This window comes from Rutilus rutilus (genome assembly GCF_951802725.1).
Source record: "Rutilus rutilus genome assembly, chromosome: 9".
Lineage (NCBI taxonomy): Eukaryota > Metazoa > Chordata > Actinopteri > Cypriniformes > Leuciscidae > Rutilus > Rutilus rutilus.
In genome coordinates this window covers 5,866,812-5,881,209 of record NC_140223.1, presented here as the reverse complement: position 1 = coordinate 5,881,209, position 14,398 = coordinate 5,866,812, and the positions used below count along the sequence as shown (strand labels likewise).

Here is a 14,398-nt window from a genome sequence, read left to right as displayed (position 1 = left end):
GTAAACGCGCGATGAGGAAGTCAGAGAGTTATGCTGCAAGTGTGTGTGTGACTGATGTTCAAGTGTAATTTGTCATCATTCAGGGAGTTGGATGTTTACATAAAATACAAACCCCACTTATATTTGTTGGTCCTGTGTCATTTTCCTGCGGCCACATATAGTCAAAACAAAAATAGGAACTTTAACAAAATACTATGAAATTCACCAAATGAAAAGAAGAGCACGATTGTTGCCAAATCAAAGAACTAAATAAAACAAAACACCTCTAACTATAACCTTTAAATCTAACCTAGCTAAATAAAAAATAAAAACACCAAGAAACATCTTCAGCGTGCTACACGCACACCTTAACTTACCTCCGCTGACTGTCAAACAAAAACTAACAACTTGTGGCAACACTCCTAAAACTAACTAATTAATACATAAAACCTGCTACGTGAAGCACAATATAGGTCACGTGACAGACAGTCAGACATGTCTAACATATTTGTAACACGCAGTCAGCTTTGCAGCCTTGACTAAATGAAGTTTACATGAGACTAGATAATGATGTGAGATGTCATCGCTCTGCTGCAGAATTTCAATGGCATCAACATTGGATCCATGTGATAATGTTAGATCTACGACAATGAGTAGGTCCTGACACGTGTTGTCTAACTCCAATAGAGTTAAGAATGTCTTTAAATGCAAATCCCAGTGCATCTTTTTCGTTATCTACATGTATATTAAAATCACCAACAATTAGGACTTTATCTTCAGCCAGTACTAACTCTGATAGAAAGTCAGCAAATTATTTGATAATTGAAATTCAAAGTCTGTATGGTGCCCTTGTGGCCTGTATACAGTAGCCAGCGCAAATCTCAAACTTGATTTATCATTTACACTAGATATTGTTATATTAGGCACCAACACTTTTTAGTAATTCTGAAAATAATACTATAAATTACAGCAACCTTTAACAAGAGGATGACAAAACTAACCTTTGGGGCATCAAAAATATAATATTTGATATGCAGATCTCACTTGTTTTCTGTTATTAAATCAGGGTTCACTTGAAAATTCACATTATTCTCCTTGAACTCATTCTAACAACTTAATGTTTTAATATGTTTCAGACCAGATGGAGGTGCGAGAGCAAAGACAAGAACTGAAGTTAAATGTGATGATGCTGTAGTTTGTTTCAGCCTGTTGACACCAATAAAATGAGCTTAATGTGCCAATTTACAGAAGATCTCAGACATCACCATAATGAATGAGCTGAAAACAGGGAACTTTTGGAGACGAAGAGCTGCTCAGTTTAACATGATGGTCCTGTACTTTTTAAATGCAGATTGGATAAAAACACAGCGATCACAGTTCACACCTGCAGTGAAGCCCCTCCCACAACAATTCACCAATAAATACTGGGAATATTCCCATCATCTTATAAGAGAAGGAAAAACTCCAGGAGTAGCAGCTGAAATCTGTGTGACTGTTAAAGATGGAGTTTATTAAAGAGGAGATTGAAGACATGAGTGATCCAGAACCATCCAGAATAAAACATGAAGATACTGAGGAACAAATAGGTTGGTGTCCATTCTCTTTTCTTCATTGTTGACTGCTTTAATAAGCAAGTATGTGGATGATAAATTAGAGTAATACATCCAAATGATCATAACCTTGTATATAGCAGTTGTCAAACATATTTTAACTGTATTAACAAGTGAGTGACAGGATTTTCCCTTGCAGTAATTTTGAGTGGCTCAATAGCGCGGTATGCGGTATTATCGCCATGTATTTTAATTTATTTATATTTATTTGTTGCTATATAAATAAGTGTTACGATGTGGTCCGCATGCACAAAAAGAGTACATTTTCATTAACCAATGTAACAAACTAAACAGCGTCTCTGCGCATTGAAAGACTGTCACTTTGAGTGAGTCATTAAACCGTTCATTCAACGAACATGTTCAAAAACGCTGATTCATTAAAAGATAGTAATGAAACAAGGTGTTAATTATTTTTAACTTTGAGCTCCACTTTTCAAGGCTCAGCTGATCAGCAATGCGTCGCATGGGTAACGCTGAAGCTAATGTAATAGAGACCAATGGCATTGATTCAATCCGTGAATCAATGATTATTTTTTTTTCGTGGCTTCCTCGCGCTGTGGATGCTGACCAGCGCTGTCGCTGATGCACTTAATGGTAAATACCCTTAAACGTTAAAAGGATTATATGACAAATATTTTGCTTTCCTTGGATACAGCAACCTTTTCACGAATATATCTGACTTGACCTCAAAGACAGACGCAGGTAATCGCACGCGCTCAGTTGATTTCTCTCATTCACTGTCTGTTTAGACTTCAGTGCAAATCCACAAAGCCTCTGTGGAAATCACCATGATAGAAACAGTCTTGTTATCATTATTAACTTATTTAACATTCAATACACATGCCCGAAGTTCAAAAAAAGAAGATACACGAATATCACGGTTGCTACGGTTACTTGCATTCCTCTGCGGTTGGCTTGTCAGTAGCGCGGTACTGCAATATTGCGGTTATCGCGACAGCCCTCGTTGTCAAACATATTTTTACTATATTAACAAGTGAATGACAGAACAAAAAGTGAAAGATCTGATCTCTGTTGCTTTCTGCTATTAAATCAGGGTTCACTTGAACTGATTCTAACTGTATTTCTGTGTTTTAGACCAGGTGAGAGTGAAAGAACAAAGACAAGAACTGAATGAAGTGGAGGAGGAACATCATAACTTTACAATTCAGAGAACAAAAGCCGAAAAGACGCACACCTGCACTCAGTGTGGAAAGAGTTTCTCACAGAAAGGAAACCTTAAAATACACATGATAATTCACACTGGAAAGAAACCGTATACATGCACTCAGTGTGAGAAGAGTTTCACACGGAAAGGAAACCTTAAAAAACACATGAGAATTCACACTGGAGAGAAACTGTATACATGCACTCAGTGTGGAAAGAGTTTCACAGAGAAAGGAACCCTTAAAATACACATGAGAATTCACACTGGAGAGAAATCGTTTACATGTACTCAGTGTGGAAAGAGTTTCACTGGTGAATCGGGTCTCAGGTATCATCTGCACATTCACACTGGAGAAAAACCATTTAACTGTGATCAGTGTGGTAAAGATTTTATTTCATCATCAAATCTAAAAGATCACCTGAAAGTTCATTCAGATGAGAAGCCTTATGTGTGTTCTCTCTGTGGAAAGAGTTTTTCAAGGCTGTACAGTTTTCAACAACACAAGAAAACACATGATGAAGTGAGAGATCATGTGTGTTGTGACTGTGGGAAGAGTTTTACTAGAGCTGAGAATCTGAAAAGTCATCAAAGAATTCACACTGGAGAAAAACCTTACAAGTGCTCATATTGTGACAAGAGTTTCACTCAGTTTGAATCTCTGAAATCACACGAGCGAGTTCACACTGGAGAGAAGCCATACTACTGCACTCAGTGTGGAAAGAGTTTCAAACAGAAAGGAGACCTTAAGACACACATGAGAATTCACACTGGAGAGAAACCGTATACATGCACTCAGTGTGGAAAGAGTTTTTCTCGGCTGTTCTGTTTTAAACTGCACCAGAAAACACATAATGAAGTGAGAGATCATGTGTGTTGTGACTGTGGGAAGAGTTTTACTAGAGCTGACCATCTGAAAAGTCATCAAAGAATTCATACTGGAGAAAAACCTTACAAGTGCTCATATTGTGACAAGAGTTTCTCTCAGTCTGGAAACCTGAAAGAACACGAGCGAGTTCACACTGGAGAGAAGCCGTACGACTGTACTCAGTGTGAGAAGAGTTTCACCACATCAAGTAATCTAGGGACTCATATTAAAAAGCATTGTTCTGTGTCACAGCAAGCAAATGTTTTGTTAGATTCACAGGTAACACTTTACAATAACAAGGCATGAATAATCATGTACTAATTCCTGAATTAATTGTTACTTCAACATGAACTCATGGTTAGTGAAGATATGAACCACTGAAGAGCGATCCTTAACTATGACAGGAGTCATAATGGTGCATTCATGAATAACAGTATAGACTTAAACATGTTGGTACATGTTTGATAGTTAATGCATTAATTAATGTTTAGTACGGATGAACAGTATCGTCGTGACCTGTGTCTGGATGGAGAGTGAACTACTGATCCCAGCAAATGTTCCTTGACCCAAGTTCATGCTTCCTGTTTGAAAATGTTTTTGGGAACTGATTCCTCAGGAACTGTTGTAAGTCACACTAGGCTTCGTTTGATGGGAAAGAATATCACAAACAGATTAGGACCGTTTAAGACAAATTATTAGTCTATTTAGTATTTTCTATGTTTGATTAGGAGGAACAGTGAAATTAATGGCAACATGAAGCATTATGATTCCTGTCATAGTTAAGGATCGCTCTTCGTTGGATCATGATTGGTTCATATCTTCACTAATCATAAGTTAATGTTTAAGTAACTATTAATGCAGGTATTAGTACATAATTATTCATGCCCTACTATTGTAAAGTGTCACCTTCACATAAAGTAAATGTGTAGTTAACTAATAAACTAGTGTTGCTGGGAATCCCACAATAATTGTGTGTTATATGTTGGAGAATAAGAAAATTATTGAAAATAATTTTGATAGAACGCTTACTCAAAGAAATACCAAAATTAAAAGAGACTGGAAAGAAATGTAGAAAAACAACAATCAGTTATTTGTTCATATATGAAACAATTCCCTGAATTTTAGCAGGTTTTTTTTTTTTTTTTTTTTACTTTTGTTTGGTTAGTTACATAAAGCCTGTTATTACATAAACAGATAAATGTACAATAATGCACATCTGCACAATAACTCTGTACAATAACAACAAATAAAATGACCACATCACTGACAATTTGTGATTTTGTGAGTAAAAGGTTTCTACAGATCTAATAATTAAAATAAACTGAGATTCAGATAAAGCAAACATATAAATGAAATAAACTTTAGATCTGTGATGTTTTGCGGAAGTTGTTTTTGAGTTGTAACTTTCTGACTTTTACCTTGCCATTTAGCCGTAAAGACGTTGCTGTAAATTTTACAGTAACTTACTGGCAGCTGGATGCCTGTAATTAACTGTAAAATGTTTACAGTATTATTACTCTATTTTCACTTACAGTATACTCTTGCATTTACAGTATTATTACCGTATTTTCATTTACAGTATTAGTAAAGCCAACAAACTAACACAGAATAACATACCTTTCAACACACTCAAATGCGGTTTAGTGTGATAGTGTAGACCAAGCGAAACAGCGCTGCGTTACCTCACAAGTTTAATTCGTCTAATAAACTGACCTGTGTGAGTAGTAATTCTGCACTTGTGGGTAGTTCGGTAGAATGAAATGTACTTATTCCTTTATATCCGCGGGACTCGCAGGACGGGCGTGTGGCACTGATACCTGTCTCTTTGTTATTAGCAATCGCGACCTGCTTCATACCACAGTCATGATAAAAACATCCATGTATTCACTCATCCATAAATGGATCCATAATGCATCTGTAATGACAGGAGTGTACAGTGGTGTACACAAAATTATTAGGGAGGACGAAGGATTACAACATCTTGTCCTTATCCGCTGTGTGTGTCATTCACTGCAGTTAGCTGTGAGCTCTGCCTCCAAAAACACTCTTCCACGTAGTGTGGAATTTCTTGGAAGTTCTCTATTTCTCCAAAGCGCAGAGAGGCATACAAGGCTGTCTATCAGACAATAAACTGCGGGGAGAAGCCTTTGCTGATAACAAAGGTCTGTGCCACACGCTGGCTTTCCATAGAGCCTGCTGTGTCCAGAATTCTAGATCAGTGGGAGGAGCTAAAAATGCATTTCAGCCTTACCATGTCAAGTGAACACTGTTACAAGGCAGATGTTCTACATTCCATGTGCAGTGACCCACAGAACCTCCTGTATCTCACTTTTTTCAAATCTATTATTAGTGAGGTGCAGTCCGCTGTTAAGGCTTTTGAGGGGGAACAGTCAGATCCGCTCAAGCTGCTTGACTGTTTAATGAGGCTAATAAAGTCTGTTTGCAGCAGGGTCATTAACCCAATGGCAAAAATGTATGTCCTAAAAGAGTCAATAGATGGCCACATTTCTCCCAAGCCATACTCACTTAAAAAAGTTGGGTTAAAAACGACCCAACAGCTAACCCAATGGTGGGTTGATATAGCACAGACCTATTGTTGGGTTATTTTAACCCAATAAATTAGCTAATTAGTTTTCCCCAATAAATTGGGTTACAAAAAACGAATCTGTTGGGTTATTTGGTCAAAATGCTTTAATCAACCTAGCATTATTATAATTAACTATTATTGCCATGTAAATAAATAACTCACAACTTAGGTATATTAACAATGCTTTATTTACATTCAATTAGACATTGCATTCAAAAGTTATTGTTGCAATTGTTTTAATGTATTTCCTAAAGGTAAGAAATTGTTTCAATAAATACATTTACAAAAACACATTTATGTGACCAGGTGTAAATGGAATTGTTTTGATAAATCAGATAGCTATCCGATCTGAGAAAACGCATGAAGTAGCCAGGTGTAAACAGCCCCAAAGAGGCTTTTCAGCAGCAGTTTAACATGATGACTCTGTACTTTTTAAATGCAGATTGGATAAAAACACAGTGATCACAGTTCACACCTGCAGTGAAGCCCCTCCCACAACAATTCACCAATAAATACTGGGAATATTCCCATCATCCTACAAGAGAAGGACAAACTCCAGGAGTAGCAGCTGAAATCTGTGTGACTGTTAAAGATGGAGTTTATTAAAGAGGAGATTGAAGACATGAGAGATCCAGAACCATCCAGAATAAAACATGAAGATACTGAGGAACAAATAGGTTGGTGTCCATTCTTGATTCTTCATTGTTGACTGCTTTGGTAGATGTGAATTAATAAGCAGTATATGGATGATAAATGATGGAGAAATGCATCTGAATGATCATAAACTTGTATATAGCAGTTGTCAAACATTTTATTATATTAACAAGTGAATGACAGAACAAACAGTGAAAGATCTGATCTCTGTTGCTTTCTGCTATTAAATCAGGGTTCACTTGAACTGATTCTAACTGTATTTCTGTGTATTTTAGACCAGGTGAGAGTGAAAGAGCAAAGGCAAGAACTGAATGAAGAGGAGGAGGAACATCATAACTTCACAATTCAGAGAACAAAAGCCAAAAAGACGCACACCTGCACTCAGTGTGGAAAGAGTTTCTCACAGAAAGGACGCCTTAAGACACACATGAGAATTCACACTGGAGAGAAACCGTATACATGCACTCAGTGTGGAAAGAGTTTTTCTCAAGCATCACATCTCAGTGTTCATCTGCACGTTCACTCTGGAGAAAAGCCATTTAACTGTGATCAGTGTGGTAAAGATTTTATTTCATCATCAGTTCTAAACAAACACCTAAAAGTTCATTCAGATGAGAGGCCTTATGTGTGTTCTCTCTGTGGAAAGAGTTTTTCAAGGTTGGACAGTTTTAAACTGCACCAGAAAACACATAATGAAGTGAGAGATTTTATGTGCTTTGACTGTGGGAAGAGCTTTACTAAAGTTGACAATCTGAAAAAGCACCAAAGAATTCATACTGGAGAAAAACCTTACAAGTGCTCATATTGTGACAAGAGTTTCACTCGGTCTGGATCTCTGAAAGAACACGAGCGAGTTCATACTGGAGAGAAGCCGTACTACTGTACTCAGTGTGAGAAGAGCTTCACCACATCAAGTAATCTAGTGAAGCATATTAAAAAGCATTGTTCTGTGTCACAGTGAGCAAATGTTTGGAAACAAATGTAGAAAAACAACAACAATCAGGTATTTGTTAATATATGGAAAAATTCCCTGCAAGGTGATTAGGTTTTTTTTTTTTTTTTTTTTGTTACATAAATCCTGTTATTACATAAACAGATGTATATACAATAACGAACATCTGTACAATAACAACAAATAAAATGACCATTTCACTGACAATGTGAGATTTTGTGTAAGGCAGTTATTTGTCTCTAGTAAATCAACAAAAACGTCCTGTGGCCTGTTGCACAAAGCCGGTTTCATTTGCTAACAGGTAAAGTTCGAGATTAGTTTGAGCAAACCGGCTTTTTAGGGCTCAGGAAAGTGGATTGTTGTTTAGTTGTGTTCATCATCATGGTAACTTACGCTACACGGCTAAGCTGCTCCGGAGCCGGTTTTATTCTGGGTTAGAGATCGCAGACCAAAACTGGACCAATCAGTGCAGTGACATGTATCTGATACAATAAAGCCACTCCCCCTGTATCTCTCACTCAAAATCAAAGCAGTTTATAGTGTGAAACAAACTCTAGAGACCAAATTGTCCATCTTTTGCTGCTAATTATTTATTATATTTATGTTATAAGAATTATAATTACTTTTGATTCATGAAATATATTCATAACACTGTAAAAAGTGAAACATTGGATTAACTTAATAAAATTGAAGTAACCATTCACAATAAAGATTTTACATTGACCTAATGTTCAGAAACCATTCAGTTCAAACTAATCTTCTGCATTTCATGCAAACTTTTTTCTGAATTTGGTGTAAATTAATATTTTAAATTGGCTTACATAACTTAACAGACTTGATTTAAATTGAGTTTTCTTCAGTCTGAAATATGTAGGCTATTCATTGCAAGTAATATAAAAGGCTTCACAATTGGCATAATCTAAAAAATGTATATATATATATATATATATATATATATATATATATATATATATATATATATATATATATATGTATACACTCACCTAAAGGATTATTTGGAACACCATACTAATACTGTGTTTGACCCCCTTTCGCCTTCAGAACTGCCTTAATTCTACGTGGCATTGATTCAACAAGGTGCTGAAAGCATTCTTTAGAAATGTTGGCCCATATTGATAGGATAGCATCTTGCAGTTGATGGAGATTTGTGGGATGCACATCCAGGGCACGAAGCTCCCGTTCCACCACATCCCAAAGATGCTCTATTGGGTTGAGATCTGGTGACTGTGGGGGCCATTTTAGTACAGTGAACTCATTGTCATGTTCGAGAAACCAATTTGAAATGATTCGAGCTTTGTGACATGGTGCATTATCCTGCTGGAAGTAGCCATCAGAGGATGGGTACATGGTGGTCATAAAGGGATGGACATGGTCAGAAACAATGCTCAGGTAGGCCATGGCATTTAAACGATGCCCAATTGGCACTAAGGGGCCTAAAGTGTGCCAAGAAAACATCCCTCACACCATTACACCACCACCACCAGCCTGCACAGTGGTAACAAGGCATGATGGATCCATGTTCTCATTCTGTTTACGCCAAATTCTGACTCTACCATCTGAATGTCTCAACAGAAATCGAGACTCATCAGACCAGGCAACATTTTTCCAGTCTTCAACTGTCCAATTTTGGTGAGCTCGTGCAAATTGTAGCCTCTTTTTCCTATTTGTAGTGGAGATGAGTGGTACCCGGTGGGGTCTTCTGCTGTTGTAGCCCATCCGCCTCAAGGTTGTGCGTGTTGTGGCTTCACAAATGCTTTGCTGCATACCTCGGTTGTAATGAGTGGTTATTTCAGTCAAAGTTGCTCTTCTATCAGCTTGAATCAGTCGGCCCATTCTCCTCTGACCTCTAGCATCAACAAGGCATTTTCGCCCACAGGACTGCCGCATACTGGTTGTTTTTCCCTTTTCACACCATTCTTTGTAAACCCTAGAAATGGTTGTGCGTGAAAATCCCAGTAACTGAGCAGATTGTGAAATACTCAGACCGGCCCGTCTGGCACCAACAACCATGCCACGCTCAAAATTACTTAAATCACCTTTCTTTCCCATTCTGACATTCAGTTTGGAGTTCAGGAGATTGTCTTGACCAGGACCACACCCCTAAATGCATTGAAGCAACTGCCATGTGATTGGTTGATTAGATAATTGCATTAATGAGAAATTGAACAGGTGTTCCTAATAATCCTTTAGGTGAGTGTATATATATATATATATATATATATATATATATATATATTTTTTTTTAAATGAGTCAGATCAAACGTTCTTTTAAATATTTATTAAATCTTGTATGAAAATCACTGTTTTTAAGATTAGACTTTTTTTTGGCAAAACAAACATTGTTTTACAAATACAAATGTATTTATGTGACAGTTCAAGTAATCAGTTCATTTCAAGTTGAATTTCATATATAGCAGTATTAAAATGTGAATATATCATATAAGAACAAATAAGAACAATAAGAACAAGAATAAGAAATAAGAACAAATACCTAAAAACAATTGGTCTGCTTCTTTCAGGAATTTATATTTTTGGCAGAAGAAATAAATGTAATTAAATACAAAACATAGATATTGCCACATCCAGTAAACAACAAACAACTACTGAACTACTATTACGATGTAGTGGAGACTGGGTGAAGGCATTTCTGCCATCCTGTGTGTTTGTGTGTGTGTGTTCATCAAAGCACTGACATGGAGGCTGTCAGTCAGTCATTGACTATGCAGAAGAGTGCAGAGGCGACATATTTTGGGGGTCATTTTTCTTGTGTCAAGTTTCATTAACACTTTCTGAAAAAACTCAAAAGTGAATTTCAGTTCTTTTGGATACTTGAGGTTTAGCACATATGTCAGTCCAAATAACATTGCTACAGCAGCTGCGGTTGAGGGCACGTTACTGAGGACCTCTGTGCCCTCAATGAGAACCCTGGTGTCTGTCTCACTGATTAAGACGGCCATTGGTTGCTCCAGTCCATCACCTGGCATATCCTGGCGAGACAATACATAGTGATGAATAAAGAGTGCTGACCAGACCCAGTTGAGTGTGTGAGAGACACCCCTGCTTATTCTGCATTTCCTGAACTGAGTGAGTGTGTAACCCCTGTTGTGTGAGCATAAATGAGCACACTACTGCTTGTTTTGGATTTCGTAAGCTGCATGTATATGAGAAAGACCCTGTTATGTGTGTGTGCGCCTATGTTTATATGACATCCCTGCTTGTGTGCGTGCCTGCTTGTGTATGAGAGACTACTGCTTGCACAGCTCGTTCTGAGCCAAGTGTGTAGCCAAATACCAATGTCCTCCCTGATACATAATTGCCATGAATCAACTTTGTGACATGCTGACGCGTGTGTGTCTTAAACTCTCTCTCTCTCTCTCCGTGTGTGTGGGATAAAAAATTAGAATATAGTCAAAAAGTTCATAAATTTCAATAATTCAAGGTAAAAAGTGAAAACTTGTATATTACATTGATCCATTACACATAAAGTGAATTATTTCAAGTAAATATTTGTGTAAATTTTGATGGTTGCGGCTTACAGACAATCAAAACCCCAAATTCAGTATCTCAGAACATTAAAATATCACATAGAACCAATAAAAACAAGGATTTGTAATACAGAAATGTATGCCTTAAGAAAAGTATGTTCATGTTCATCTCGTCAATGATTGGTTGGAACACTATTTTGGTTTTGAGTGGTTGGTAGCACTGTTGCGGTCTATTGTTTTTGTGTACAGATCTCGGAGCCTAGGCTGCCTACAGACGCGTTTTTTTTTTTGACGGCCTGCTTATGGGGCGTGCAGCTAGCGGATCGTGAGGATGAATGTGATCATTTATGTTTGGGCCTGCAATCGCTGATACAACCTTTAAAACAACCTGGGCATCCATAACACTTCAGCTGTGCCACATGCAGATTGCCTCCATATAACACCACACTGATGCAGCAATTCATGCAAAAGGAGGCCAAAATACTCAACCAGGTATTTAGTGCATATACGTGAACATAGCTATAAGCTGCAATCAACAGAAGTAGCACAAATAATTGCGTGAGATATTTCACTTTGTGAAATGAATATATATGATGCACGAGTTACACTTTTTTACCGAAAATTACAATTTTTTTGAGCCCTACCAGTATGTACAGTATGTAAGGATGTGCGTGGATGGCTCAGCAATGTACATACCTGAATTTCCATGATGAGATGGTGAACAGATTCACCAAAGTAGATGATTAAACATTTAAGAACTGATTCCCTCCTTGTGTTGATGTCCACGACCTGAACAAAATGCATTAATTAAAATTACATGCTCCTTTTTTGCCACATACAGGAGAAATCCGGTGTGAAACAGACAAAAAGTATATTGAAACGTGATAAAAAATTTGACCGTTCATCATGGAGCATTTTTTTATAACGTCATGCCTGCCTTTAAAGACCACATTTAGCCTATATGTGCAAAAGGCTCACAATGTTGGTGTTAGGGGCATCATGCTCGGTGCTATAAATCACTAACAAGATACATAAACATAAACAAGGCTCAAAGTAGCCCCACACTTCGTTGGTAGTATAATTAAGGTTCTAACATTTGAAATAAGGCATTGAGAACTTTGTAAGTGTACATATAGTTTATTAAAAAGACAAAAAAATTGCCCTCTGCAATTGACACTCAGTGTCGTACGAAAAGAGTGGGATTTGGAAGGCCTCTGGCCACTGCTCTTTTCTTAAACAGTCTGTGTGGCTAGGCAGTGCAGTGTCACTAGGCAATGCAGACAGCAAGCTGGGGCAGTCTTCACTGTCTATGTCGAGAGAAAGGGTGCTACTCATTGGGGTATTAACTGGGTACAGGACAACAGTTGTGGCTTCAGGGTCTAGCTGGATCACTTTAAGAATAGTGAGGTCCTTAATTACAGATGTTGAGGTCACATTAATAAACATATCTCCAAAATCAGTGTCTTTATACTGTAGCCGTATATGGCCTCCTAGTCCACATGCATTCTTCACATCCTCAATGAGGTCTTCCACAGCATCGGGAATGTGCAGCTCCATTCTCATGCAATTATTTTCACTGACGACGACCAGCTGAGATAGCACAGGTGCTATTTCCGCCATGGTGTCCTGATAGAAATTAGTAATGACAGTAGATAGACAGAGTAGAAACAGAAAAACAGAGAGAGAGAGAGAGAGAGAGAGAGAGAGAGAGAGAGAGAGAGAGAGAGAGAGAGAGAGAGAGAGAGAGAGAGAGAGAGAGAAAGACCATAACATTTTTAGACATTTAGACAATCAGCACAAAGTAAAACCTAAACTTATAGGCCTATTCAAATAACAAACGTGGCAACAAGCTACAATAGAATGATGAAATACTAGAACACATGCAAGGACAGTGATTTCCCAATAAGGCAGCTAGCCACATGAATCTCAATGTTGTCAGCACTGGACTAATATCAAATGTACATGAAAAATGGGTGCATGAAACTTAAGTATTGAATTAACATTTGGACTCAAGAATTTTGTGTTGCATTTTAAGGTATACATGCAAAGACGTAAAACCACTCGATAAATTCTGACCTTAAAGGAGAACTGCGGTCAATTTTAACATTGAGCTAATTTTTTTGTACATTTGGAGTGCTGACAATACAGAGAACAACAACAAAAATCGGGGTTGCCTACACCGTGTTATCCTCTTTTTAAAATTTGCACCCTGTTGACTTCAATGGGGCAAGTAGTAAACCTGCTTTTAGCCTCTTAACATCCTTGATGTGTCATTACAAGTGCACAGAAAATGTGAGTGATTCCTTCTGAGTGAACACGAGTGAATCTGACTGCAGTAGATGTGAAAGATATGTATAAAAATGATGTTATTTAAGCCAGCACAAATACCTGTGTTTACATCCTGTTTTCGGTTGAAGTCCACAGTAGTCGATTGCCGAGTTCACGCGCGTGATCATAGCAACTAAACCAACCCAGATTTTTGTTGTTGTTCTCTGTATTGACAGCACTCCAAATGTACAAAAAAATGAGCTCAATGTTAAAATTGACCGGAGTTCTCCTTTAAACATGTATGTATCTTTTCAGAGTAATGAGCCTCATTCCCCCAACTGTGTAGTCCACCAATGGGTATGGATCGTTTAGCTCATTTGGATGAAAGTTTTATCTCCTTTGTGGGACATGGCTTCAGTTCATAAGCTCTATAGTGTTCTCAGAGCCATGCAGCCAGCTTCTTGACAACGAAAAACAGTGTAACCATTTGTATAATCTCAGCAAATTCAGGCATCCCTGCCAATGAGCCATGTGGGACAATCATCCCGTTCCTGTAGTTGAGGCTGTTGTAAGATGCATTTTGAGTCAAGAACACTGCATCCAAGTCTGTGTATCTCCGCCTGATGGCAAATGCAATGTCCTCTTTCAAAACATCAAGGGGAACTGATGCATCACGTGCTACTTGTAAAGGCGATTTAGGTATGCTGCAGATGTAAAGCTGATGCACCATGGCAAATTGATGCCTTTCTGCTAAAGAAAGCAGCACATTTTTGAAGCATCCTGTGTGTCGCACTACTCTTTTGAAGAAACTG

The 14,398-nt window shown here is 37.7% G+C and overlaps 2 protein-coding genes across 6 annotated transcripts in view; one reads left to right on the top strand and one right to left on the bottom strand.

Annotated features, from left to right (window-relative positions):
* Positions 1-14,398, top strand: part of LOC311296633 (uncharacterized protein) — an 85,894-nt gene that overhangs the window by 21,552 nt on the left and 49,944 nt on the right. For 2 of the 5 annotated variants that reach the window (XM_084418492.1, XM_084418493.1), the window contains 4 exons: positions 1,116-1,159; positions 1,331-1,565; positions 2,685-6,883; positions 7,136-8,024. In XM_084418492.1, the coding sequence (XP_084274618.1) occupies positions 1,481-1,565; positions 2,685-3,925 (1,326 nt within the window). In that variant the 5' untranslated portion in view covers positions 1,116-1,159; positions 1,331-1,480 and the 3' untranslated portion in view covers positions 3,926-6,883; positions 7,136-8,024. Of the gene's footprint in view, positions 1-1,115; positions 1,160-1,330; positions 1,566-2,684; positions 6,884-7,135; positions 8,025-14,398 lie in introns of those variants that run through there. The other 3 variants (XM_084418494.1, XM_084418495.1, XM_084418496.1) reach the window with 2 other exon arrangements.
* The window catches only part of LOC311296649 (uncharacterized protein), a 483,049-nt gene that overhangs the window by 422,217 nt on the left and 46,434 nt on the right, over positions 1-14,398 (bottom strand). The gene's annotated exons all lie outside the window — the stretch shown is intronic.